Here is a 27784-nt window from a genome sequence, read left to right as displayed (position 1 = left end):
TGCCAAAAGCATCCACAGAAGTTTCAAAATGATAGTGCTTTTATTGAACTTCAGTGGCAACATCTTTTAAAGTTCAGCCCAGTGTTAGTATGACATTCACAATATAGTGTTTGCTGAGACATTGTGTAAGAAGTTCAAAAGATTTTTATTGGAACTTTACTTCCTTCATCTCTGAGGGATTATTTTCGTGTGCATGAAATAACCATAAATCAACTTTTTTCATTTTTATTTATTCATTTATTTCTTGGAAGTGAAAACATATTTTGGATTTCCAAATCTGATGCCTGTTCATTGTACATTTTAATAAGATCGAACAGATGTGATGTAGCATGATCCTGAATTATTTGATTCTTCACAGTAGTTGTTGGATTGTGTGATGGACCGAGCTGAAAAAGCAGGAGGAGTCAGGAATTATTAGAAAATTAGGGTTTTCATTTATTTAACTCCAAAAATTATATTTACAAAAGTAATAAATGTTGAATTTATATAAGAGGTCAAAGAAACTAAACTAAACTCGGGCAAAAACTGAACTTAACAAACCAAATGACTGTCCAAACAAACATAACTGACCTATACAAGAAATGACACACAGGGATATATATAATGTCTGATCAGACCACTATGACACACGAGGGGTAACTACACAAAACACAATCGCAAACAACAAAAGATGCAGTACAGTCTGGTTTGTTATAAACTAAACACTAAAGAAGACAATCAACACTACTGAACCCTAATCTCAAATATTTAATTAAGTACAAATACTTTGTTTTTAATGAAAGAAAGCACACATTCTCCCCCTCAGCAGGAAGTGGTGGTACGATCCAACTAGCCCTCTTGTATTTAACAGCTTCAAACCCAAGCCACTGCCTTTTGTCTGACAACTCCCAGGGATCATGGCAGGTAAGAAATAAAAAAAACAAACAAAGTAATGAACTATTATGAATACATAAGTAAACTTACAAATAGAAGAAATGTCCATCCATCCATCTTCTTGGTCGTGGGGTCAGCAGCCTAAGCAGAGAAGCCCAGACCTCGATCTCCCCAGCCACCTCCTCCAGCTTATCCAGGGGAACACCGAGGCATTCCCAGGCCAGCCGAGAGATATAATTTCTCCAGCGTTTCCTGGGTCTGCCCCGGGGCCTCCTCCCGGTGGGACATGCCCGGAACACCTCACCCAGGAGGCATCCTTGTCAGATGCCTGAACCACTTCAGCTGGCTCATTTCGAAGAAGAAATGTATCCAAACCAAACAATAAACTTATTGAAACTTAAGTGTGTTATTGTGTTCAAATAAAAAAATAAAAATACATAGAAGTTACCGACTTTAAAGTGTGGCCATGGGGTTGTGACAACTGCATATTCATATGGTCTAACCTACTCTGGAGAAAGTTTATTTACACAAGATTAAAGGAAGAAGTTAAGCATCTAATATAAAAACCGTTTCATTCTTGCACAAAGAATGTATTTTGATTGGTGCATTTCAATAACATAGCTGCAGTACGAACAAAAGAAATGCAATCACAGACTTTTGATATGACACAAACAGGATAAATGCGATGCACTGGTACCATCTCTGAATATATAGGATAAGATTATATCATATATATGTACTAAGTTTTAATCGCATTCTTGATCTTGTCCTGACGTATGGCATAGAAACTGAACATTTAACAATAGTTCCCGAAAAACATCTTTTATCTTACCATTTCTTAATTACATTTAAACTTAACAGATTTTTTCCTATCCAGGGACAGAAGACAGTATTTACTGTAGATGGTGGTGATGGTGGTATTTACTGTACAGTGCTAGGTGCCAACATATTGATCCTCATGGTGTATGACTCTGGATACTGTGGCTTCATAAAGGCCTCAATGAAGCTTGACATTTTGTTAGGATCAGATGAGCCGGAAACATACCTTAGTTATGCTGCAAAAGGCTTATGTTCGATTTTGAGCTTGAGTGGGGGAGCGGAAAGGAAGTCCACAGGGAGTCGCAAGCTGCTTGTCTACGTATAGTGTTTGCTATCAGTGGAGGCAGAAATAAAAGTATGTGGTACAGCCAGTCTGTGGACTACTCCTGGTTGTGCCGTTAGTGGTCAATCGGCCAACCATGGAGAGGAATGGATTTACAAATAGCTGAAGTGAAAAAAAGCGTTAAAAACAATGAAACGTGAATTACTGCAGCAACGGTCTGTACTTGTATGGTTGCATTTTTGGTGTACTTCACTCAGTGATCACAACAGCATGCAATTATCTCAGGTGACTGAGTTCTGTTTTGGTAACCTAATTCTCTTGTGCCTTTGAAGAACCAAACCTCGATTAGCTTAACCAAGACCCAGGATCATCCCATTGAATAAATCAACGTTGAATGGATGGTGAATGGGGCTATGCATAAGGCCATATCTGAAAATGCTGGCAAACTTGTGTTTTGTGATTGGTGGCCTGTTATCCAACATAGGTTAAACTGTGCTCAGTTTCTTCATGTCTGACTTAAAACCCTGTGCACAATTATCGAGATTTTTTTCAACCTTTATGTTATAATTTATTCACTTAATTTACTATGACACAATACACCCTGTAAATTAAATCATAATCCAATGTGACTACAGTAATACATTATATTGAAAAGTAGCTGACCCTCAGGACGTGCTGCTAATGCTGACACCCTGACTTTTTCAAGTTATTGACAAGTTAACTAGTGACCTATAAGAGCAAAATCAGAGACCATTTAACTAGTTAAAGCCCCTGAAGTTTTTAAAGAGAGCAAAAGGTTGGGGGTCAGAGGGAGAGTTTACTGGATTATGGATTGTGAGCCACAAAAGAGCTTATGACTTGATCTTGGCTCAGTGCAGCTGAACTCTTTCTGCAAGTCCCAGCAAGAAGATCTCTGAGCACCGTTATTCTTTATTACTCAGGAAATTGGTACTGAATGCTAACACACAGACAAACACACACTGTTGCTCAGTTGTGCTAAACAAGCAGTGCAACATGCAAAACTGTATTTGTCACCCATCTTACCCATTTTCATCTACGTTTTGATCACTCTCAGGCTAAATTTAATTCATTATTCCCTTTACATGATGCAAGCTAACCTAGACTTTAACCTTGGTGTCGGCCTGTAACATTTGACTCGATCTTTAGGACTCAATCTCTGTAGTTTATTCTGTGCAGTGTTATCTCTCACAGGCATGCCACCGAAACAACAAACGGTGTATTATCCTCGTTTTTCAACTTCCAGCTAACCAGCCAGCCCAGGCAAGCCAAATTTTCCGGCTGTGCCCGGTTCCCGTTGTCATGGAGATGACGTCATGCTGCAGCACCGGGAGGAACGGCGCAGCCGCGGACGGAGGGAGGGGACGAGGAGCTTAAACCGCAGCCACAGCTCCTCCGCCATTCAGCCAGACTGCCGACTGATCCTGGAGGGCCAGGACTGTTCAATTGCAAATCCGGAGCCCACCGCAAGCTTCCCCCTGTTTCTCCAGCAGCAGCTCTCTGTGAGACACCCCACACCGCAGCGACAAAATGCGTGAGATTGTGCACCTGCAGGCCGGGCAGTGCGGGAACCAGATTGGAGCCAAGGTGAGAAAAACAAACGGATCCTTGTTGGCATGTCGTCTACCTGTTAACTGTAGTCGGTTTTATGTAACGAAACACAAGTTTATCCTTGCTGCTGCTGACGTGTATCCAAGCAAGAGGTCATGCTGCTCACAGGAAATACTAAATAGGTCAGCATAGTGGGGTGGAAAGTCTTGAATAAGCGTACAAAAGCATCCTTCAAGATGGGCGGTGGCAAGTCGAGACGTCCCCATTATTGTCACTTGATGCACTTTTAAATGAACGACAGCACATAAACGGGGACCACGGGGTGTTATCGGTGTAACACAGCATGCTGGATGAAGCTTATCTGTGTGTGAGAATATATTGATTTAGGCTGACAAATCATTATTCGGGAATTTAATGAATGAACTGACAGCAATCGTGTGTGTGTGTGTGTGTGTGTGTGTGTGTGTGTGTGTGTGCAATCGTGTGTGTGTGTGTGTGTGTGTGTGTGTTTGGGGGGGGGGCGACACACTGAGAGGGGTGTGGCTCAGACAGCGAATTGACAGGAACACCGGCAGGCGTGCAGCCGTGCAATTTTTTTTCCACATATGCAATCATATTTAATTATAATAATAAGTAGCGCTTTAGGCTGATATTGTATTACCCATCTCTTAAACCTGTCCTTTAAAGGTGTCTGTGAACCAAAGATGTAAGATGGCTTGAGAAATGTATTACACAAGATTCTGAGGTTGGATTGATAAAAATACTAACAAGGATAATGATTTAAATTCTGATTTTTTTTTTTTTCCTAATTTTTCAATTCATTATTCCCAAATACCATCAGAACAGAGCAAAAGCAGCACGCGTCACACCTTAGGAAATATTTACTCTTATATTATGGCCCTTTGATTAAATTTGTTGTCAATCTTCTAAGGAATTAATCACTTGGTTGAGCTTCTATGGTTTAACAAGTACAGCAGGATATAAATAGCGTTGAATTTAGCTGTCGGCATTTGAATGTCTCGACACTGCCACAGCACGCATTTAACTGCTCTCTGGCTTGTCTGTCTCTAATCGACCTGTCTGCAGTTCTGGGAGGTGATCAGTGATGAGCACGGCATCGACCCAACAGGAACCTACCACGGAGACAGTGACCTGCAGCTGGATAGAATCAACGTCTACTACAATGAAGCTTCAGGTTGGAACTTTTGAAAGGCGCCTGTTCACTGTATGTGTCGATCTGAAATCCACACTTTTAAGCTTAAATTTCAAAACTTACATTTAACTACTGATTTTATCTACTGTTCTGATTTTATCTGTTTTGATTTTATATACAGTTTTGTTTGTTTGTTTGTTAATTAGTTAGTTTGTTTGCTTTTTTTAATCAATTTTAAATCATGCTTTTTATTTGTTTTTGTTTCTAATGTCTCTGTAAAGCACTTTGAATCACCTTGTTGTTGAATTGTGCTATACAAATAAACTTGCCTTGCCTTTGCTTTCGAATAGTCTGTATTTGACCATTTTTAACACGTGACTTTGTATTGCAGGTGGAAAATATGTGCCGAGGGCCATCTTAGTAGATCTGGAACCAGGCACTATGGACTCTGTCCGCTCTGGGCCTTTCGGACAGATCTTCAGGCCAGACAACTTTGTCTTTGGTATGGGATAAACCACACAGACACACACAAAAACACACATAATTACATGCCTTATTGATTATACAGAATATAATGATAGCTGAAGTACTGGCTTTGACAAGTAAACCGTTTAAATAACAAACTTTGACATTTTGATAGCTAAATATACTTCTAGACAAACAAACCATGGCTCAGCCGATTACAATGAACTTGCTCCTTCCAGGTCAGAGTGGAGCGGGTAATAACTGGGCGAAGGGCCACTACACGGAGGGAGCCGAGCTGGTAGACTCTGTTCTGGATGTGGTGAGGAAGGAGGCTGAGAGCTGCGACTGCCTTCAGGGCTTCCAGCTCACACACTCTCTGGGTGGCGGTACTGGCTCTGGTATGGGAACTCTGCTAATCAGCAAGATCCGTGAGGAGTATCCAGATCGTATCATGAACACCTTCAGTGTGGTGCCCTCTCCTAAGGTAGAGTGATTATGCAAACCATCTTTGCTGGCATCCGTTCGTCTCCCTTTGGTTTTCCTGATCTTTGCCTTTTCTGTCTCCAGGTGTCAGACACAGTGGTGGAGCCCTACAACGCCACACTGTCTGTCCACCAGCTGGTTGAAAACACAGACGAGACTTACTGTATTGACAACGAGGCCCTGTATGACATCTGCTTCCGCACCCTCAAGCTCACCACTCCCACTTACGGAGACCTTAACCACCTGGTCTCCGCCACCATGAGTGGGGTCACGACTTGCCTTCGTTTCCCCGGTCAGCTCAACGCTGACCTCCGCAAGCTGGCTGTCAACATGGTTCCCTTCCCTCGTCTGCACTTCTTCATGCCCGGCTTTGCTCCCCTCACCAGCAGGGGTAGCCAGCAGTACAGAGCCCTCTCTGTGCCCGAACTCACTCAGCAGATGTTCGATGCCAAGAACATGATGGCTGCCTGCGACCCACGCCACGGCCGCTACCTCACCGTGGCCGCTGTGTTCCGAGGGCGCATGTCCATGAAGGAGGTGGATGAGCAGATGCTGAATGTGCAGAATAAAAACAGCAGCTACTTCGTGGAGTGGATCCCCAACAACGTCAAGACAGCCGTGTGCGACATCCCGCCCCGTGGCCTCAAGATGGCCGCGACCTTTATCGGCAACAGCACTGCTATCCAGGAGCTGTTCAAACGCATCTCTGAGCAGTTCACGGCCATGTTCCGCCGCAAGGCCTTCCTCCACTGGTACACTGGCGAGGGTATGGATGAGATGGAGTTCACTGAAGCGGAGAGCAACATGAACGACTTGGTGTCCGAGTACCAGCAGTACCAGGATGCTACAGCCGAGGAGGGAGAGTTTGAGGAGGAGGGAGAGGAGGAGGTGGCCTAAGGCTGAAGTCACTCATTGTTTCTCATCTGCACTCATGACTCCATCCAACCATCCATCCACTCATTCCGGTCCTACTCTGCTCTCTTTTTCTTTTCCTAGAGCACTGTCCTTTCCCAGTTTTCTTGTTCCTGTATTTTCTTAGTTCTTCCCGTTTCTGTCTGCCTCTTCTCCTCATATCTCTTGACCCTGTCCCCCTTCCTGCCAGAGTAGGACTCACACTTTAAACATGTAAACACAGTGCTCTTTTAGAGGTAGCTAACACAGATGTGTGCTTGTGGGTTATTTGTTAAATTGTTTTTATTTTGGAGGGTTTGTTTTGCTTAGTGTTTGTTAATTATCATCGGTTAAACAATTGCATACCTGGAACACATTCACTTCATTCAAATATTATGACTTGTGTAATTTGACATTGATTAAAATACATTTGTGGGAAAAATATCCATTTGTGTATTTACTTTTTTCTCTCACATTTGAAGTTGGTAAATGGCCTGTATTTGTATAGCGCTTTACATAGTCCCTAAGGACCCCAAAGCGCTTTACACACCCAGTCATCCACCCATTCACACACACACATTCACACAAGTTCACTCTGATACACTATTATTAAAATAATACTTCAGTCTGGAAGAGAAAGAACTTGATTTTAACTTTCAGCCTCGATGTCACAGGAAGTAAATCAAAATGGAGCCCTACAACAGATTTAGGCAGTGTGGCTGCAGCAACACAAGGAGGCAGTATGACATTTGTGAGTGTGGTTCTTTTCTGAGCAGGATGTGCATGTGTTATTGTCGCCTCACTACTTCAGTATTTTGTTATGGTGTTCAGTTCTAATTCCTGCTTATGTGAGCAGTATCAAGAAACATATTTAGCTTTCTATATCGGTTATATGATTTATACTAAAGTGAAACCAGCACCTTTCAGTTCCTCAGTAAAGGCTGCCATTACGTTGGCACTCGGGGAAAGGTTTAATACAGAGTGATTTATCAACAGGTTCCTGGCAACTGTTCTAATGTTAAAGTAAAGACTTATCCATTTTAAAAACGTAAATATGCAAATTTCCCAAAGTTTTTTGTAAGTTCTTTACTTTTGCAGCTGCTAATGTGAATATGTGGTTTTTGTTAAAAGTCAAATTTGCATTTAAAATGCACGAAGAACAAAAAACATTAAACGATAAAGGAATTTTAAGCCAAGTGTCTATAAATGGCCTGAATTTTGATAGGTGGTCTTATAGCAGACGTCATTCACACACGAAAACCACACATACTGACATAGATCAGGAAGTGTTCTGTCATTCCAGTGCTGATTGAGCAGGCTGCTGTTACTGTTGCAGTCTCTGTCACTGTTACATCAGAGGTATGGTTGTCAACTAGTACACCTGCTGAAGACCTCTCTCCTCTTGGATGCCACACATGGACACAGTCGCATTTGGACAGTATGGGCTCCAGACTGAAGTAAGTAATTATGTCATTTTTGTGTGTCGACTTCCATCACCATCAGTATGCCCGTCAGTCTGTTCTTGCGGTTTCTATTACTTCCTCTCGCAACTGCACAGGAAGTTTCCTGTAGCAGTTCTGTCGCCTTCTATCTGTTGCCATATGCTTCACGGTACATTTGTTCTTGTTCACAGCAAAGAGAAAAGTTCCTCTTTCGTTCACACATATGACTCGTTTGTATTACTTGGCTGTTGATTTGTTCTCAACATTACACCTGGTTTATTTTTGTTTATGCTCAGAATCTTCTTCGTTTTGAGAAAATTGATGCTAGACGTGGTGTCAATTCGAAGCACTGTCTCAACATGTATATGACTATATTTGGTGGTTAATGGGTTTTAAGAATAAATTTGTGTCATTGCTCTTAAATCTCTTTCCTGTCAGACAAAACCCTGAGCGAACCTTCTACTGGTTCTTTGAAGCAACTTGCCCTGTAGCCAGAGACAAAGGTGAGGCCTCTGTGGTTTATCATCTGTTGCAGAGCAACTTAGCTACGCAGAGTGATTTGTCAGCACTGGACAAGTTGATTAAAACTGCTCTTCCATTATTTTCTGTAACTGTATAAACCTACGTTTTTTCATTTTCCTACATGACACACAGCACCGATTTGAATTTCAAGCACTTGGCTTCAAAAATAAAAGATGATGTTTTTTATTTATGTATTATAAAATCATTAAAACGTCACCGCTAGTCTTTATAAAGGTGTTTCTGCTTGCACTGAGAATTGTTCATGCTTCCTGTCATGTGATCAAAAAAACCCACACAGCCTGTGTAGTCAAACATGAACTACATAGAAAGATGGTGTAGTGATCCCTCTGACTGAGCAGCTGAGCATGTGCAGAAGACCTTAAATGCTAAATAATGTTTAAAAAGCATTATATTTATACATTTGGAATCATTTGCTACTACTTTTACCTCATTATTTTCTTTATTTTCATCATAGTTATTTTCTAAACTTTTAAAAGGCTGCTACAAAATAACTTCTAAATACATTTTAAATGTAGAATTAGCATTAGTATTTGTCCGCTCACTTATTTTAATGTTACAGATCCTGGACTGCTGTTTCAGTTTCCAGAAGACTTCAATGATGAGGTAGCTTGTGTTTTCCTGCCCTTGTGAACAAACGTAATAATATTTATGCTTTAAATAAAAAAAAAAATAGCCTTTGTTTTGTTTGTGGGGTTTTTTTTACACAAAGTGAGAACCAGTGTTTTAAGTTGTTCAATATGAAGCTTTACTTCTTGTTTCAGTTAAATTCCTGAAACATCAGCTTACTGACATTCTCATCTACAATAGGGGAACACCTTAAAATCATATCATAACATAACATTGTATGTGCTTGTTAACTTACTGGTCCTCTAAACTTCGATGGCATGCCCCCCTCCCCCACTCAGGCCTGAAAAAAAGCACAAAAAAGGTTCATGCCCCACAATTTTTTTTAAATCTTTACAACAACAAAAGCGCTTCCAAATTGAAATTTAATGAATTAAAGTGCTCCACTTGTGTGGCCAAGCTGTAGTTAGATTACTTTCTGCTATGCACCCTGACAGAGATCACAGTATGCATCTAGATTATTTGTCCTGTTAGGTTTTCAAAATTGTTTCCCACTTTCTAGGAGTCCTGTCAAACATTGCCCAGGTTCTGCTTCCCGTATGATATACAAAGGTGAGTAGAATAAACTTGTTGGTTTACTTCAGACTGCATTTCTGTATCATTTGTGTTTCATATCTTGTCTTCTCTCTACATTTGTCTACTCAGAGTGAGAGATGGGGTGGCTGTGCAGCACTTTACTTTTGTTCTAACTGACCTTGAGGGATGTCAACGCTTTGGCTTTTGCCGTCTCACCAACAGCACACATACCTGCCTTTGCATTCTAAGGTACATTTCAACATGTGTTAAAAATATTTTAACACCAATTCTATTTGCATTACTTTCATTTTCAGGATACCGTTGTTAAAAAGTGTTGTGGTTGTGTTATTTTTATCAATGTTATTACAGCTATCTTCCATGGTTTGAAGTGTTTTACAAACTACTCAACAACTTGGCTGACTATCTCTCAAAAGGGCAGGTAAGATTCTCATTTGTAATATTTATCTTCTCCCACTTGTCTCTTAACCGCAGTTAAACTGTTAATAAAAGATGGACATAGCATTTGTTGGTTTGTAAGATCGTATATTGAGACTAATAGCTGAGCGTTTTGTCCATTTCCATTTTCCTACACAAGGATTTGACTGAGAAACCAAGGACAGTGAATACTCTTATGGTAGTAACTTGTCAACTACAACATAGTTACACGTAGCAAATATACTTGCTGTATTGTATTCAACTCTCACAGGATTCTTGAATAATTCTGTATCAAATAAAAGAATGCAGGTTTAAAGCAGTTCTACATTAGCTTCACATTTCCAAGCAAGAGGCTTCATCCATCTGTGTCCATGTAGCATCTATTTCAGTATGCTTAACATGACCACTTCATCTCTTCAACAGACCAGTGAAATGAAAGTTCTTTTGGCATCACTCTACAACCAGCCCCTTCCACTGGCTGCTGGATCCGTCACCCTGCAGATGGTAAGTCTCTAATTAGCCAACAAGAACTTGGAGTCACACAAAACTATACTGCTGTTTTCTGTCAGTGGTTAGTGTGTTGTTGTTTTTTTCTGAGGGAGAGCAGGTTTTGGTCAGCACAGAAGTGTCCCATCCTGTTGGACACTCAGAGAGACAAAAGGGGGTGAGTCCCACAGGAGTTCATGTGGTCTGGAATCACAGCTTTGTAGATACAGACTAACTCCTGCTGGAAAACTACAGTTGTCTGTGCTTGGTGGCTACAGCTGCAGACTAAAACCTTGTGTTTAAACCAAAGCATGCACAACATGCACTAATATCTGGCATTCCTTATAGCCTTTGGAACAATTTGTTTATTAATCCAAAAGCCATAAACATGCCATTATGTTACTGACCCCAACAACTGTTTTGTCTTATAAGAAATGCCTCTGTGTGGCCGAAAGCTGTAACAGGTTTTATTTTATGAATGTTTGTGCTTTTTTGAGTTTCATTCCAAAATAAATTGGTTACCTGAAAAACATATTTACTCACCTTGTACAATTCCTTTGCATTTGCAATGGAGAATATATTTAGAAAGTTTCAGTCCTGGTTGATGGGGAAACTCTTATGATTACAATGGAAAAAGCAGGTGTTACATTAGTAGCATTTTTTTTATGTAGTTCTAAATGTTAGTTGAGTTAAGTCAATTTAAACACATTGCTTTTGCAGAAAAATGCTAATCTTAAAGAGCAACAAAATTAAGTTTAAATCTCATGAAGGATTTCAAGAGTTGAGATTTGAGTTGAGTCAGAGACTGTACATAAAGGATGGACAAAAACACCGTGCTGTCGCAAACCAACAAACCATTGGTTTGTTGACTTCTGTTGTGAAACTTCAGGCTAATCATTTTTCATCAGTGTCCTAGTTTTTCAACAACACCCTATGAGAATCTCCACGCTTGTAAAATAGTGTCTTGTCAAATACTAGCCAAATGCCAAACCATATGCTGATTATTTTTATTATTACATTGGATTCCTAGGTGACTTTAGGATTTATATTTGATTATGATGCTTTGTATCAGCCTCAGATATGTATTTGCATTTTTATGCTTAATCAGTGCTGTATGTGCCTGCTTTATGGGTGGTTGGGTTGGGGAGGAGAGTTTTAAGGCTTGCTGTGTATACTTGATTATATTGCTTGTATCGTGCATCTCAGACATATACTTGTATCTTATAGCCTGTTAAATATTGTTTACTTGCCTAGGGACTGCAAGTGGAACATAGGTAGTAACTAAATATGGTAATGGCATGTGAGGTCAGTAAGTTTGTGCAAAGTTCCTGACAAATACAAAATGCAACTAAACCTAAAACTATTAAAGATGATGTGAAACTGGTGATTGTGGCCACAAACCTATTAGAAACATGTTCTCTGAGGTCATGCATTGAGTAAGTAACAGAATGACTTTCAAAAAGAATCCTACATAAATGATTTCATTTTGCAGCCAGATGTGCCATTGTCCGCTGCCCCCCCCCCCCTCCCCCCACTGGCTTCATTTTTAAGACCATGAAGCTACATCCATCTTTTATATACAGTCAGTGATTATTTTTTAGCTCACATAACTGTGTGTGCATGTGTAATTGATTGCTGTAGAGGGAATTTTGGAATGAAATACTAAATTATATGTCTATAACCTTTGATGTGTGCATATATGATGTGGAAGACACTAATCAGCATACTAAACCGTGTTGCTAAATGCAAAAACACTTCCCAAAAATTTCAGCGATATTATCTCAAGGATTACTGATAGTGTTGATAAAGTATGAGCAATGTTTTATTTCATATGTTTTGGCAGGTTCCATACTTCATCGCTCCAGACCCCAGAAGTCTCCCTTCCATACCTGAAAACGTAAGCATGGTTAGGTTAAAAATTTAAGGCTAAATTTTAAATTTCAACAAGCAGTGATGGATTATGTGAACACGCCTTTCCCCACTTCAAGCTAATATTTCTATCTGTTTCTTGTTTTATACACCAGAGGAACTTGACCGAGTTGATTGTGGCAGTAGACGTGGGGAACCTGCTTCAGCTGTATGCCAGTATGCTGTTTGAGAGACGCATCCTCATCTTTGCCAGCAAACTCAGCACTGTAAATTACACAATTCTCTTTTATCCATTGCTTTACTTTAAATGTATTTACATCAACTTTGTGGTATAAAAGAGAACTCCCATCCCCCTAACCCATCCATCACATTTGGTACATGACTAACATGAATTCATTTTCACACATCAAGCATAATGAAAAGTAACTAGGCCTTATCAGGTCTTAAAATGATATAATTACCAGCTCAGACGAACAAAAACACATGCCATATCCTCCAGAGAACCGAGGAAACAAAAGTATCTCTCAGTTGAACTGTTTTTGTCCACTACAGAGGACATGATGAGTAGGTCGGATCTCAAGAGGATATTAAATGCCAAAATGCAGAAGCAGCGTGTGTGAAAAACGAACTATACTCAGTGATTCAAGAGATTGTTTAACCACTTTTGTCCGCAATAACTTGAAGGAATTATTTTCTGTATGACTTTGTCAGTCTCTCACATGATTGTGGAGGAGTTTTGGCCCAGACTTCTATACAACATTGCTTCAGTTAATTAAAATTTGTGCTGGAGTTTGATTGAGCCATGACAACACCTTTACTCTTTTCTTTTTTATCCATTCTACTGCACATGTACTGTTGTTCGGTTCCATAACCCAGTTTTGGCTAATTTTGTCCTCTCAGTGACTGCAAAGTTCCCATGCCCTGCAGCTGCAAAAAAGCTCTAATCATCAATTTTATCTCTGTGCTTGATAGTTGGTATAATGTGTTTATGTTTGGGTTGGTATGCAGTGTTGTGGCCAAACATCTCCAGTTACGTCTACTCTGTCCAAAGGACATTGTTTCAGAAGTCTTGTGGTTTGTTTAGGTGCAGTTTTGCACTCATGCCGTCATGTTCTTTTTACAGAGGCGAGGCATTGTCCTGGCAACCCTTCCAAACAAGCCATACTTCAAATTGTTCTGCCATGAACTTAACATAACATGTTACCTGAGGCGTGTAAAGTCTTAGACCAGTTGTTGGGATTGTAGCATCGTCTTATCATGGAGTAAATTTTCTTTAACTCACGGGAAGACTGGCAGTTGTCTTAAGTGTTTTCCACTTGTGAATAATATTTTTCATTTCTCGTGTCTCATTGTTGAGTAATGGATGTCAAATTGTTTGGAAATGGCCACATAAGTCTCCCCAAGCTCATGGGCAGTAATAGCTGCCTCACTATGATCATTGATGATGTCTTATGTTTTTTGGCATTGTATTAATACACACTTAAATACTCCACTCCAACAAACTGCCCAAACTTCTGATTTTGTTGATGATGAAGCAACATCTGCAGGCTACTTAACCCTTAATTTAACAACATACGTAGTTTTTCACACAATGCTTCTACATTTAAGCTTAGTTTGTTGTAAATAAATAATGGCAGGTCATGTTGCTTGTTGATGTTCATCAGGTTATGTTTAATGTTCTGATATGTTAAAGCTTAGGATGGAGAGGGGCTGTGCTTTCCCTTTATGATTGTACAACTATGTTTGGTCAGCTGCCATTAAAGTCAGTAGCAACACTAGTATCTGCTGAATCCATGTAACTGGAAGTCAGACGTAGAGCAGCTAGAACATGTTTGAATCTATAGTTTTGTAGTCATACCTTGACCACTATTTTTGGCATGTGTCAAACCACACAGGAAGATTTGTGTGCTAAAGCTTTTCTCCATTTTGTGCGTTTAGCTGACATCCTGTGTGCATGCACTCAGTGCTGTGCTATACCCCATGTACTGGCAACACATCTTCATACCTGTCCTGCCACCGCACTTACTGGACTACTGCTGGTGAGATTTGTCTGTTTACGTGTTTAACTGCCTACCTATCTATCTACAAATCTGCCTTCCTGCCCACAGCTGTTTAATTGATATTTGTTTTTTAATGGTCACAGTGCACCCATGCCTTACCTGATAGGAGTCCACAGCAGTCTATCTGAGGTAAACTGCTGACCTTATACTTCAATATAAAGCCACTGTTAAACTCAAATCCTCCAAATCTGTCAGATTTGTCTTGAGATATTGAAGCCTAATCTGTTACTGTCTGTCTGACAGAGGGTGAGGAGTCGTGGGTTGGAGGAAGTTGTTATTCTGAATGTGGATACTAACACCCTGGAAACCCCTTTTGATGACCATAAAAGGATACCTTCAGATGTGGTAATAAATAGTCTTAGTTTGTGTGATGATGCATAAGCTGCTTCTTTTGTTTCCACACTTTTTTATTTTAAGCAGGAAAGTGTGATTTCACTAACTATTTTCGCCCATTCACTGCAGCCCTACACGCTACTTTGATCTTCAACATTCATAATCTTCAACTGGACCCATGTGAGAATAGCTTAGATGACTGTCTGGTAAACTTGATTTGCCTGCTACAAAATCTGACAATCAGGCAGCATCCTGGCTGAAATCAAACACTGGACTATTTCAGAGGTGTCAAACTCATTTTACATGGTGGACCGCATATAGCCTACTTTGATCTTAAGCGAGCTAGATCAATGAAACTCCCCTTTCTGTCAGTGTCAATTACATATTTAACTTAGTTTTTCCACGATGAAGAAAAAAAAAGGAAATCTGTCAGCACGACTCTTCAGACTTAAAGTGAAAGAAATAAAATCACATTAAAAGTTCTGGTAGCTTATTGCCCAGACATTTTTGGTTTAAGCTGTAATCTTAAAAACTGAAATTTCTATACTAAAATCTGAAAAAGTGAAAAACAGAAACTTTTATGTTTTTCACAAAGTTACAGAGGTTTCATTAGGGACATAGCTAAGCATTTTACAATTTAGCATAATTTTGTAAGTTGAAATTTCTTCAGTACTGAATAGCAGAAATTAGGCTTTCATGTCAGCGGTTATATTTTTTGGGGGGGGGACTCAGTGGCCGACAACACTGTTCACAATGGTGAACTGTAATAAGCAAGCGAATAAAGCAGGAAATATCACTGTCAATTTTTTTATGGAAAACTGGTATCGAAGCACAGTGAGAGATAGATATAATTGCACACGTTTGATATCCCATCCAACTATTTGAAACATTTCTGAAGCGAACTATCTCACGTTATGTACTAAAGTAAGGAAGGGCAAGTTTGGACAATTCCCCAGCATATTCTCTTGATTTCACCTCCCTTTTAGTGATAAAAATGACAATAGAATATAATGATGCTACTTAGGGGACAGGTGTTATGATGAAAACTAGGCTCAAAACCTATAAAAAGGAAACAAGAGTCCTCTTAACACATTTGAAATAGTGTTTACATGTGAAGAACATGAGACAAATAAGACCACTAATAAACATAGTTTACTAGTTATGGTTTAAATACATTTAATTCACAGTATACATTACAGTTGGACCAATCAGCGATTTTTAGACTGCCTTGGGTACTGGAAAATCACAAAGTTTTATCTCTGAGCAGGGACATACTGGGCCCAGAAACTGTGCTAAAAGAAGAAAAATTTACACCATGCAAGATTGTCGAGTTGCTCAAATAGTTTTTAAGCCCTTGTAAAAGTCAGCCTCATTAGTATGAACTAGTCTCAGTGCAAGTTTCCTGACACAGAAGTGCACATTCAACATTTAAAAAGGCACAAATTCTGAGCGCATATATATTAATAAACATATTACAGATATAAATACAGATGCTGTATGTGTCCAGATGTCCGGATTGAAGATGTGTTTGAAGCGCCAAGCGGTGTCACCTGGATGTGGTGTTTCTCAGGCCTTCCTGAAGGCTCAGGCTCTGCTCTTTGGAGGCTACAGGGATGCACTGCAGCCTAATGAGGTCTGTCGTACATGAAATACATATCGGTATTTATATATGTATTTAGAAAATCAATTTAGGCACTTTTATTTCCACATTTCCCAACATATTTAATTTAAATTCTCTAAGTATTCTGCAGCTCTGCACATCTGTTATATCAGTATTTATTTTTAGGAGTAATTCTTCTTTTGTTGTTCATGGCCGTCTCTATGTGTTGCTTATTGCAGGAAGGAGAAATATGTTTCTGCGAAAACCTGTTTTCAGATCACAAATCTCAGAGTATGAAGCAGTTTCTTCAGAGTGCTGTTCATTTGCAGTGCTTCAAACAGGTAAATACTGCCCTCTGTTGTACACTTAATGCAATTGTAATAGTAGCTGAGCAGTGGTTGGACAGAGATTTAGAAAATGTTCAAGGTGATTGCATAACAGCCATTGATAGAGATTTGATAGATTGTGTTATGCTAAACAGATTACTATTTTTTAAAATAATAATAATCATTATTTTTTTACATAATTAACAAAAAAGATTTTGAATTTGGCGTGAAGTCAGGTGCACAGGCCAAGCATCTTCATGTCACTAGAAATGAGTGAGCTGTTTTATTGATGCTGTATATTTGTTTGTTTTTTCAGTTCATCGATGCTCGTTTGGATATTCTGAATAATAAAAATGAACCAGATGATCTCTTTGAGGAGGAGATTATAAAGTGTGAATCCACAGCAGGTGTGTATCTGTATCTTTACCTGTGTGGTTGTGCATGTGTATGTCCATTTTTTTCATTGCTTGCTTATGAAATTATTTCTTTATGTAGGAAGAGGTAAATCCTATCAACAGTTAGTTGGTAATTTAAAGGTAAGTTCACTTAATCTTCAAAGAAACACTAATGCATTTGGCATCATCTTGGCAAAAATTCTTGCATTTGTACTTTTGACAGAAAGGAGGAGGTGCTCTCATCCTCAACATGAAGTCCAAAGCAAACATGAGAGTGAGTACAGTGTTGAGGTGTTTTTTTTGTTTTTTTTTAATTATTATTCTGAACTAATACTATGATTATGTTGCGCTGCTGTAGGTCTGCTACTAATCTGTTTATCTGCTTATCTCTTCTAGGCCAAAGTTCTTGCCAAGTCAGGTCTGAAAAACCTGCTGATACATAAGGTGAGCGCATGTTCATGTGGGCAAATGCTTTGATGGATAAAAATTATACTGTGTTTTTAATAAACTTTTGTTTTGTGTTTGATGCAGGTTAATGATGAAGAGCACACCCTTCAGAGAGGTGGATCGGTATCACACCGCCGTGCCCAATCTGACTGCCTGCAGAACCGCCTACCAATCACACAGCACTTCGGGAGGGTGAGATACCACAATTTAATCTCATGCACCAAACCCACATCTAAAAAAAAAAAAAAATCACTCTTTTAAAATCTAGATATCTACACTCACTGGCTTTATTAGGTACACCTCATTGCATTTAGGCATGTAAAAGTGATCAAGATGACCAGCTGAAGTTTAAACCCAGGATGAGAATAGAAGAGGAAGATGGTTTAAGTGGCTTTATACATGGCGTAGATTGGTGTCAGATGGGCACCCCAGTGTTTCAGAAACCACACAGCTGTCTGTCCAGTTTTAATGGTCTGACAAAGAGAAAATATTTAAAGAGTCACAATGCTCCACATAAAAATCGCTTGTTGTCAGAGAAGAATCGCCACATTGCTTAAAGCTGAGAGGAGGGCAGCCATTATTCAAATAACCTTTTATTACACCCAAGGTATGGACAAAAGCATGTCTGAAATAACAATACATTAAACATTAAAGCAGATAAAAAAAAAAATCTTACAGCAGAACATGACCACACGGTATTATTCCTGTCAGCTAAGAACAGGAAACTGAGGCTACAATTTACAGACTCACCAAAATTGGGAAAGAGATGATTGGAAAGGCCTTGACTAATCTGATGAGTCTTCATTTCTACTGCAACATTTGGATGGTAAGGTCAGAATTGCGCATAAACACCATGAAGCATGGATCCATCCTGCCTTTTTTCAACAGTTCAGGCTAAAATTGCCTGCACAGTCACCAGATCTCAATCCAATAGAGGATCTCAGGGATGTAGTGAGATGGATTTCCAGCACTTGTGTGCAGCCAACAGATCTGCAGTAACTGCAGGATATTATCATGTCAATACAGACCAAATTCTGAGGAATGATTACAGCACCTTGTTGAAGTTATGAAAGCAAAAAGGAGTCTAACCCAGTACTAGCAAGGTGAACCTAATAAAGTGGCCAGTCAAGGTATAATATAAATATAACCCTGGGACCTCATTTGCTTCTGTATTGTTTTATATTATTCTTATAACATCTCAATGGTTTTCTTGTGGAAAAATTGTATTACCAAACCTTTGCTTTGTTGTTGCATCATGTCAGTCACGTCCCCGTCGACCTGCTCATAAATCTAAGACTCCTAGAGACAAGGACATCATGAAAGACAGTGAAGATACATGGGATGGGTAAGCTGTGATGAAATATATTCACTCATCTACAGAGTGTTTTAGAATACACTGAGGCTGTTACAGCTTAAGCCAGCATTGTATTAACTGCCTAGCTGTACTAAATGTAGCTGTACTTGTTCAGTTCAATTTATGTAGTGCAAATTCACAACAACAGTTGTCTCTTGGCACTTTATATTGTAAGGTAAAGAATCTACAATATTAATAAGAAACCCCAGCAACCACACAGCTCCTTGCCAAATGGCAATAGTGGGAAAGAAAAATTCCCTTTTAACAGGAAGAAACCTCCCAGGAAGTCAGGGAGGGGCAGCATAAAAGAAACACTATGAGAGAAGTGCAATAATTACCAATGATTAAATACAGTAGTCCTGTTTATAAAGGAGTAATTTAAAAAAAAGTGAGTAAAAAAGAAACGCTCAGTGTATCACAGGATGTCCCCCAGCAGCCTAATAAATAATCTGTGTGCTGTCTCCAAACTGGGAGCTGGTTCTGTAGAAGAGGGATAGCTGAAAGCTCTGCCTCCCAGTCTACTTTTGAAAAGTCTAGGAGAGACGGATGGGATGGAGTTCTCCACACAAGACCAGGATTTCTCCAGAATGTTTCCCAGTTATTTATGAAACACACACCATTTTTGGACACCACTGAGACAGTGAGAGGTTTAAGGAGAACATGACAGGAACACAAAGTAATAGAGTGAATGTACCATTCACCAACTGCTTTTCAGATTAGGGTTTAAAACAAAAACGGATAAAAACAGATCAAACAGGATTCAGACTCCTTCCCTTTTGCCAATTTTTTGACTTGAAATAAATAAAATGGAAATAGGGGTGGGCGGTATAAACTGTATATGGTAGAAATGATATAAATTTGGCCAACGATAGAGATTTTGACTATATCGCTCTACCGCGATAGCGCATGTTGATGGTGTCATCAAGCTGCGCCCGTTTTGGTCAAAAGCATTGCAGCCGCTGTAAACAACATCATCTGCAAATTATGCCTGGTGACAGTAATAGCAAAGAGACGAAGCACTTTTGGAATATGGGGAAAGCCAAAAACTGTGCTTCCTCTACTTCCCTACCATTGATTCATTACTGCTGAATTCTCTCGCAGCTGCTCTATTCCAATGTTGTTGCAGTATATTAATGACTAATTAATAGTCAGATCTGCAGTAACTGCAGGATATTTGTGCATGGATTATCTCAGTTGTTCTCCTGACTGAAGTTTGGTCCATTTATATCATCCTGCCATGCAATTGCATTTGTCCCTAACCATCAGAAACCCTCACGTTAACTTTTATCGAGTGGAAAAACATTAGCGGCCATCCGTCAGCTTCACTGTGCTAATGTTATGCTAACATAGCTGTTTTGCTAGCGATCACGTAGCACATCCATACCAACATACATACCAGCTAGTCCGACTTCAGTAACCCTACAAACATCACTGCTGTTTAGTTTTCCGTCTTCATTTATGTTGGAAGTGATAGCAGAGCTGTACGTTTGAATTTCTCCAGAAATCTCTCAGTCAGAACATGTCATATCATGTTTAGGTCAGAGCTAGCGAGCTAACGTCCTGCTAACTTCTAACTCAGTTAAATTTAATACATTCTGTTTTCATGGATGCCTGGATGTTAAACTTAATTGTTACACCTGGTAAAGCAGCAGCTGATCATTTTATTAAAGATGAAAGAATATAGACAGTTTTTAACTCTCAGTGATGCCGCAGTGTAGGGACCCAGATTACTCCGCGAGGCTCCTGACTACGGTAGCCGTAATCTCCAACAATCCATCAAGCGGTGCCCTTCATAGCTTACCAAAGTCGTACTAAAACATTTTTGACAGATTTCTGTGCGCCGTGTACCACATAAAATCGGTTCGAGGTCAGTAAGCACAACCAGAATTCATACATAAGGCACACTGTCGATTTTTGAGAAAATTAAAGGATTTTAAGTGTGCCTTATAGTGTGTAAAATACGTTATACAGAAGAAAAGAATATATCGCGATATATATCGTTACCGCACATGCTTCAAATTATACCGTGATATGGATTTTAGGCCATATCGCCCAGCTCTAAATGGAAATAAGTCCTTAAAGCTGTACTCTGCAAGTAAAAACAAGTGTATAAATAACTAAATATTATTACATTAACATTCAGACTTTTACAATCCACACGTGTTTTGATGTGAATTGTATGTTTTAATTACATTTTAGATGTTTGTAAAACTCTAAGTTTAACATTTAATTTTACAGGCTAGGAAGGGTTTAGAAAGACATGTGGTTTATGGACAATCCATCAATTCACATAGTCAAAACCAAGCCTTCATATCTAAGCAACTCTCTGAAGACCTAAATAATAAACTGCGGAGAAGAGTTTATCAAACAGCATGTGGAAAGAAAACTGTGTAGAACTCCAAGAATAGGTTAGAAGAGCATCGGGCACTAATTATCATTTGGATAATATACTGTATCTTTACAGTGGAGAATTTTTGTTCATACCGTTTTGTTTGTTGCTATCATTTCAGAGCTATGTCTGGGTCCAGGACTGAGCCTGACTCTGAGCTCCAGAAGGATGAAGAAGAAGAAGATGAGGAGGAGGAAGATACACTGCTGTGTGATGAAGAAGAGATGGATCTTCTTGGGGAGATCTTTGATACACTGAGCTCTCGTAGCTCCCATGACCGTGGCCTGCTGTACGGCACCCGCAGCCTGGATCTGTTTGGGCCAGACAGCCATGACTTTATCACACGGGTAAGAAAACGGGTACAAGTGTCCCTAACACACACAAGTGAATGCAATTTCTGATCTGTCTGTGTTTTCCAGCGTGTTCCAACCAATCCAAGCCAAGAGAGCTTGTCTCTGTCCATCAGTGGCAGTGGCAGCTTGCACAGCTGGAATCTGGAAACAACAGAGGAGTTATCAGATCTGACAGCAGACACTGACTGGCCATGCATGGACACTAGTGTACCAGAGGAGGAAGGGTTGGAGAATATGAATATGCAGTCAGAAAACAAAACAGAAGAGCCAAAAAATGGACAGAGGCAGGACGGAGAAAAACAGGAAGAAGTGACAGGAGCAATAAATGGGAATCAAGCAGAGGAAACTGATGATCAAAATAAGTTTAAGGAAGTAAAGTTAGAGGAAAATATAGAGAAACAAGATCCGGGAGAGGGTGTAAGTTTATGGGAGGACCCGGTTAATGAAATATGTGCCAAGAGCGATGAAGGCTTAAAAGAAAACAAAGAGGATGAGCAAAATCAGACAGAGGAGGTAATTGCAGAACCTGAGATGGAAAGAGAAATACGTGAAAGTCCAAAAGCAAGAGAAGAAGAAAAAGAGAGCCAACTGGAGAAAAATGAGGAGGTAAGAGGATCTTTAAGCAAACTTATAAACCCAAATCCTAAACATCCCAACTCTGTTGAAGAAGAGCAAAATCAAGGGAAGGAGGCAGTTCCAGATACTACAGTCTCTCCTGGGCCTCAGATTCCTGCTGTTGACCCTAACCCTACATCAGTTCAAGAAAAAAAGATTGAAGTAGCTACAGAAAAACTGGAGCAAGAGGTAAAGCAGACCCCCTCTCCTCCTAAAGTGCTATCTGCTGCAGCACGCTTTCAGTCTCAAGGATCCAGCCAAAGCTTCCAGGTAAAGTCCAGGGTTAAGGCCTTCACTGAACCTGGGAAACCTTGCACTGTGTTCAGAAACAGGGAGAATGCACAAATGCCATGTGACTCAAATACATCAGAAACAAACAACCGCACGGAGGAAGCTGAAGAGGAAGAACGACCTCCAGTCAAAGTGTCAGAACTGAAGAAGAGATTTGAAGCTTAAACAATGCTGGTTACATTCTAGTTTTTGTTACTTAAAATCCAATTAAATTGATACATTTGGTTTCTCTCTGCATTTCCCCTGCTTCTCCGTTACTCTTAATCCCAAGCCCATTTGGTTTTACTGAAAATATAAATTATGAAATAAAAGTCAACAATGTAGTGTTATTTAAAGGCTGACCTCTGTAAATTGTAGCAAATGTTACTCAAATGAGGGTGAATGTTGCACTTGGGGATAAGTTTCAGATGAACATTTTCTGCATTAGTATTTATGAATATAACAAGCTGCAGTGTATACAAACACAAAGTAATGAAAAAAAGAACAATGTTCCCATTTTAAGTAGTTTTGGACTTTTTAAAGGCCGTCTCTCTACAATAACAAAAACAATACTGCCACACTCTTACAAACTGGCTGTTTTCTTAGTATGTAAACACATTTTATTGCTTGTATATTTTATACTTGGTGAAATGGTTAATTACTTAGAATTAAGACAGCATGGCTGAAATAAATAAGAAGAGAGTAAGAAAAATGCATGAAAAACGTTTTTCCTGTTGCCTGCTGGGAGACCAATTTGTTACTGAAAGAAATTTTTTTTCTTCAAATGTATTTGTGTGGAAAAGGCATGCTATCCATCAGATTCTTTAATAAAAACTGACGCATTCTGGGTATTTACATTTTGCGACCATTTCACTTACGATCTGAATAACCTGAACTTGAATAAAATAAATACTTTGAAAACTGCTTCTCAGCTTCAACGCTCCAAGACGATGGGCAACAAGCAGGAATACTTAGTGTGCACATTGCAGTTTATTTACATAACACCTTGTGAAACATGCATTTTGATTTGTTTTAGATTAAGTTGAGCTTTTCCTAAGTTATATGAAAGTGCATCACAGTCAATCTTTTAAATCAATATTTCTTATAAATGCAAAAAACGTGTAAAAATATACATTTTTATATATAAATACACAGAACAAGCCACACAGAAAAAATACTAACCTGCGTACAAATACAAAGTGTTATTTAACTCATGTTCCTTGCTCATGTGGCAGAATAAAAGGGAGTGACTTGTTTACATTGCATTGCACAAACCTCTCTCTTCTCTTCGTGCAGTGAAACAGATGATAGAATAAATTTAGAGGTCTGATCAGTCTTTTGTTGTCACTGGCTATTAGAAGCTGCAGCACAAATAGCGTTTAGTTTACTTACAAACTGCTGCTGCAAAACATGATGATCTAAGCACAGGATCACAGGAAGCCATCAGTTATAAGTTCATAGCCTGACAAAGTATGTGAGGACTCATATCAGACGTTCTTCTTTGGGCAATGGTAGGGGCAAGCCAGGTTTTTCACAACCCGCTGACCTTGACTGTTTCTTCTCCACCGCACTGGGCTTGTATGTTCCCTCCATGCTTCTTTTTTTCCTAATGACGCAAAGTAGCAACAGCGTAGTCAAGCTGAGCAGGGACAGCACGGTGGAGACAAACACTGGCACCATGGGTGAGATCGACACCTCCGTGGCCATGCTGAGGAGAGAAATCACAAACTTTTAAAGTCATCAATACGTAATTTATAACATCAACATGAAAGAAGTTGTTACAACCTCTAAGGGTCAGTTGTTCCAACAAGTGTTTCACATTTGCGCACTGGAGGGCAGTTACCTCAGTTACTGAATTCAGGCACCCTAGTGGGGATGCACAACAGTTTTTTTTTGTTTTTTGTTTCTTTAACCAGAAGCAAACAAAAGTGAAAATGTTAATTTAGACTGTATGATTAATGATCAGCTTAGAGGAAAACCGCATATTGGGTCAGTTGAAAAATAAGTTGAGAGTGTTTAAAATGAGCTCACCTCCCGATAGAGTAGAAAGGATCATTCAGGTCTGCAGGATCTGTTCTTACATTTGCACCATGTAACTGTGGAGCATTAAAAAATTATATATATATATATATATATATATATATATATATATATATATATATATATATATATATATATATATATATATATATATATATATATATATATATATATATATATATATATCATTCAGCCGTAACATTAAAGACACCTCCTTAATACTGTGTCTTTTGGGTCATGTGTCCTGTGCACCAGGACATTGGAGAGTGCTTGATCTGTGCCAATGCTTTGGTGGATGCTATAAGTAAACATAACATTTACATAAGTGCCAGGACCCAAGGCCTTCCCAGCTGTGCCCCACACTGCAAAGACATTATTGTTATCCACTTTACACATCAGGACTTTTACTGTTGTGGCAGATCAGATACGTTTAAAACATATATGTAAAATAGAAGAGACTGTCATGTTTAACACTTTGTATTTACGAGTTTGTGATCACAAGTCATTATTTGCCTGAAAAACAAATTGTAAGAAGGGTTTAAACTGTTTACAAAAAATCCCAAGCTGCAGCACATCCATCCAACCTGCTGAATGCCTGAATCCAATTCAAGATAGCTGGAGTGCTGGAGCCTATCCCAGCTACCATAGGGTGAGAGGCAGAGTACACCCTGGACAGGTCACTAATCTGTCGCAGGGCTAACACAAGAAGACAAAATCATCCACACTCACATTCACACTTACAGGCAATGTAAAATCATCAGTGAACCTAACTGCATGTCTTTAGATTGTGGGAGGAAAGAGAGAGATACTTAGTCTCAAATGTACTTCAATTTAAAACACCGCAGCCAGAAAACCTGTGTGACATGACAGGCACATACCTTTCAAGGAAATCTTCCTCTTTCATTCCATAACCACTTGGAATACCAAAAGAAAGAGCTTATCACAAAATGTTGGATGAGCTCATTTTTGCGATTATATTTTCATGGCAAGAATCGCATGATTTTGAAATACTAATAAACTAATCAAGCAAAAAAAACATACACTAAAGCATTGCTGTTTAACCAATTTAGTCTAATACAAAACTACTTGACCAACTTGAGGTATAATTATGAGATACAGACACACCAAAATGTGTGGTTTACAAGCCAAAACCCCCCCGCAAACTTCATGTTACAGGAATGCCATTGTACTGACTTCCACTACATTCCTTGGGGGTGTATTCTTACCACTATGCAAACAAGGACCTCAGCCACTGAAAGTTAGCAGAAAGGGAAGCAATTTAGATTTGCTTTTTCTTCTCAGAATACTGTGCAACCAGCTTATTAATTTAGAGTGCTATTCTACTAACAATACTGTGTTAGTAGTGGCCAATATTAACAACAGGAACTGAATTTTTTTATTGCGCTTTCATTGTTTCCAGGTTCTCAAATGTGAGGAATGTTTGCCTTCTTTGGTTTTGTTACGTGATAATAAACCTATTATTCGGAATATAAAAATAGGTCAAATTGAGCCTAACCTAGTTCTCACTCCCACTTTTAAAGCATCAATGAGCAAATCCAGTGTATGGACTTTGCTGTAATTGGATCTATGGCCCTCATAGAAAATCCTTAATCATACCAGACTGGGACACTAGGCTACAAAAAACTATTCTAAAAAAAATCCGTGGAAGATTAAGCGTTACACACTGAAAAGGTAGTTAAGAAAATGTCCCGAACTCACCATAAATGTCCATATATATATATATAGACAGGAGATGCCGAACAACTCCCAATCTTAAACCTCAGTCTGCAAAGTGTAAAAAGTCTGCTCCCCATAAACCACTTAGACCAACAGACACTGACACACCCACCAAAGTTTAACATTGCCACGGGCTGACGTATGTCTCTGCCCAGGGCAGGATGTCACAGATCCCGAAACACCTGTTTAACCGGTGTCCTTCCGGCTCAGGTGAGCCCGCTGTTGCTCTGAACTGTGACAGGTGAAACCGCTTACAGCCAAAGGAATGAAGGAGCGCGTGCAGCCTCACGAGGAAGATCAGACCGTTGGGGTTACAGCTGCGTTCATAGGCCAAGGATGAAATTTGGTATTTACCTGCCGGTTAATGGGTATCCAGGTGAGACGATCAACGTTGTAGTGGCACCCTGTTCAAAGTAACACGCTCCCGGAAACCGAGAATGCTCATAGTCTGAGAGACAGATGTCGACGTGTTCGAAGCATACTGAAAGTATTCTGCCCCACTCACCTGTCGTATTCAAATGAGCCTGGTCACATGTCCTCTCTGCACCAATCAGAAACACACTCCCCTTTTTTTTGCTTTTTTCCCCTCAGGACCTCAACAGGACCTGGAAAAACTAGTCCATGCATTCATCTTTAGTAGGCTTGGCTACTGTAACAGCATCTTTACAGGTCTACCTAAAAATCAGTCAGACATCTGCAGCTCATTCAGAACTCTGCTGCTCGAGTCCTCACTAAGACCAAAAAAGTGGACCACATCAGTCCAGCTCTGAGGTCTTTACACTGGCTGCCTGTCCGTCAGAGGATAGACTTTAAAGTTCTGATGCTGGTCTATAAAGCTCTGAATGGTTTAGGACCAAAATACATCAGTGACCTCCTGACCCAGTATGAACCTTCCAGATCCCTCAGGTCATCTGATCCGGTTTTTTATCAGTTCCCAGAGTCAGAACCAGACACGGAGAAGCTGCATTCAGCTTTTATGCTCCTTATATCTTGAACAAACTCCCAGAAAGCCTCAGATCAGCTGAAACACTCAGTTTATTTAAATCCAGGTTGAAGACTCACCTATTCTCAGCTGCATTTCACCAAATCCACACTTTTAAGCTTAAATTTCAAAACTTATATTTTAACTACTGATTTTATCTACTGTTCTGATTTTATCTACTGTTTTTTAATCAATTTTAAATCATTCTTTTTATTGTTTTTGTTTTTTAATGTCTCTGTAAAGCACTTTGAATCACCTTGTTGTTGAATTGTGCTATATAAATAAACTTGCCTTGCCTTGCCTCTATATTTTCCTATCTCCTATATATTCCTATCCTATATTTTTTGCTTTGTTTTTTTTTTTAGCACAAGTCACTAAGCTTACAACCAAAACAAAAGTAGGTAATATTTGGTTTATTTGCTTTGACAAATA

The 27784-nt window shown here is 39.4% G+C and overlaps 2 protein-coding genes and 2 long non-coding RNA genes across 5 annotated transcripts; 2 read left to right on the top strand and 2 right to left on the bottom strand.

Annotated features, from left to right (window-relative positions):
• Positions 1–3332: 3332 nt before the first annotated feature.
• On the top strand, positions 3333–6980 carry LOC102293174 (tubulin beta-4B chain). Its single transcript, XM_005950329.2, has 5 exons — positions 3333–3580; positions 4631–4739; positions 5089–5199; positions 5402–5646; positions 5730–6980. The coding sequence occupies exons 1-5, from the start codon at positions 3524–3526 to the stop codon at positions 6540–6542; spliced, it is 1335 nt and encodes a 444-aa protein (XP_005950391.1). The 5' UTR covers positions 3333–3523; the 3' UTR covers positions 6543–6980.
• Positions 6981–7105: 125 nt separating this feature from the next.
• Positions 7106–23446, top strand: dennd1c (DENN domain containing 1C). Of its 2 annotated transcripts, XM_005950331.2 has the most exons (23): positions 7106–7993; positions 8417–8481; positions 9081–9124; positions 9648–9697; positions 9791–9910; positions 10031–10100; positions 10520–10600; positions 10695–10760; positions 12426–12479; positions 12607–12717; positions 14390–14490; positions 14595–14640; positions 14755–14856; positions 16352–16477; positions 16684–16785; positions 17087–17177; positions 17266–17306; positions 17389–17439; positions 17562–17609; positions 17697–17804; positions 18875–18957; positions 21477–21702; positions 21775–23446. In XM_005950331.2, the coding sequence occupies exons 1-23, from the start codon at positions 7977–7979 to the stop codon at positions 22777–22779; spliced, it is 2808 nt and encodes a 935-aa protein (XP_005950393.1). In that variant the 5' UTR covers positions 7106–7976; the 3' UTR covers positions 22780–23446. The 2 variants fall into 2 exon arrangements, with proteins under 2 accessions (XP_005950393.1, XP_005950394.1); XM_005950332.2 differs by lacking the exon at positions 10695–10760 and having other exon boundaries at positions 7107–7993.
• An 852-nt stretch (positions 23447–24298) lies between these two features.
• On the bottom strand, positions 24299–26894 carry LOC121812735. Its single transcript, XR_006053280.1, has 3 exons — positions 26725–26894; positions 24625–24689; positions 24299–24459 (listed from the first exon to the last, which is right to left on the bottom strand). It is a non-coding gene; the product is annotated as an uncharacterized LOC121812735 (long non-coding RNA).
• On the bottom strand, positions 25114–26718 carry LOC121812736. Its single transcript, XR_006053281.1, has 2 exons — positions 26353–26718; positions 25114–25547 (listed from the first exon to the last, which is right to left on the bottom strand). It is a non-coding gene; the product is annotated as an uncharacterized LOC121812736 (long non-coding RNA).
• Positions 26895–27784: the final 890 nt, after the last annotated feature.

This window comes from Haplochromis burtoni, unplaced genomic scaffold (assembly GCF_018398535.1).
Source record: "Haplochromis burtoni strain Fernald_Lab_line unplaced genomic scaffold, NCSU_Asbu1 Contig_769, whole genome shotgun sequence".
Classification (NCBI taxonomy): Eukaryota; Metazoa; Chordata; class Actinopteri; order Cichliformes; family Cichlidae; genus Haplochromis; species Haplochromis burtoni.
This window is presented reverse-complemented; position numbering and strand designations above follow the sequence as displayed.

Excerpts from the sequence above, each read along its gene's own strand:
- dennd1c (XM_005950331.2), top strand. Across the intron at positions 9,698-9,790 it reads TTCCCGTATGATATACAAAG|AGTGAGAGATGGGGTGGCTG; the intron begins GTGAGTAGAATA and ends TTGTCTACTCAG. Across the intron at positions 16,478-16,683 it reads ATGCACTGCAGCCTAATGAG|GAAGGAGAAATATGTTTCTG; the intron begins GTCTGTCGTACA and ends TGCTTATTGCAG.
- LOC102293174 (XM_005950329.2), top strand. The coding sequence starts at position 3,524 with ATGCGTGAGATTGTGCACCTGCAGGCCGGGCAGTGCGGGAACCAGATT. Across the intron at positions 5,200-5,401 it reads GCCAGACAACTTTGTCTTTG|GTCAGAGTGGAGCGGGTAAT; the intron begins GTATGGGATAAA and ends TGCTCCTTCCAG. Across the intron at positions 5,647-5,729 it reads GTGTGGTGCCCTCTCCTAAG|GTGTCAGACACAGTGGTGGA; the intron begins GTAGAGTGATTA and ends TTCTGTCTCCAG.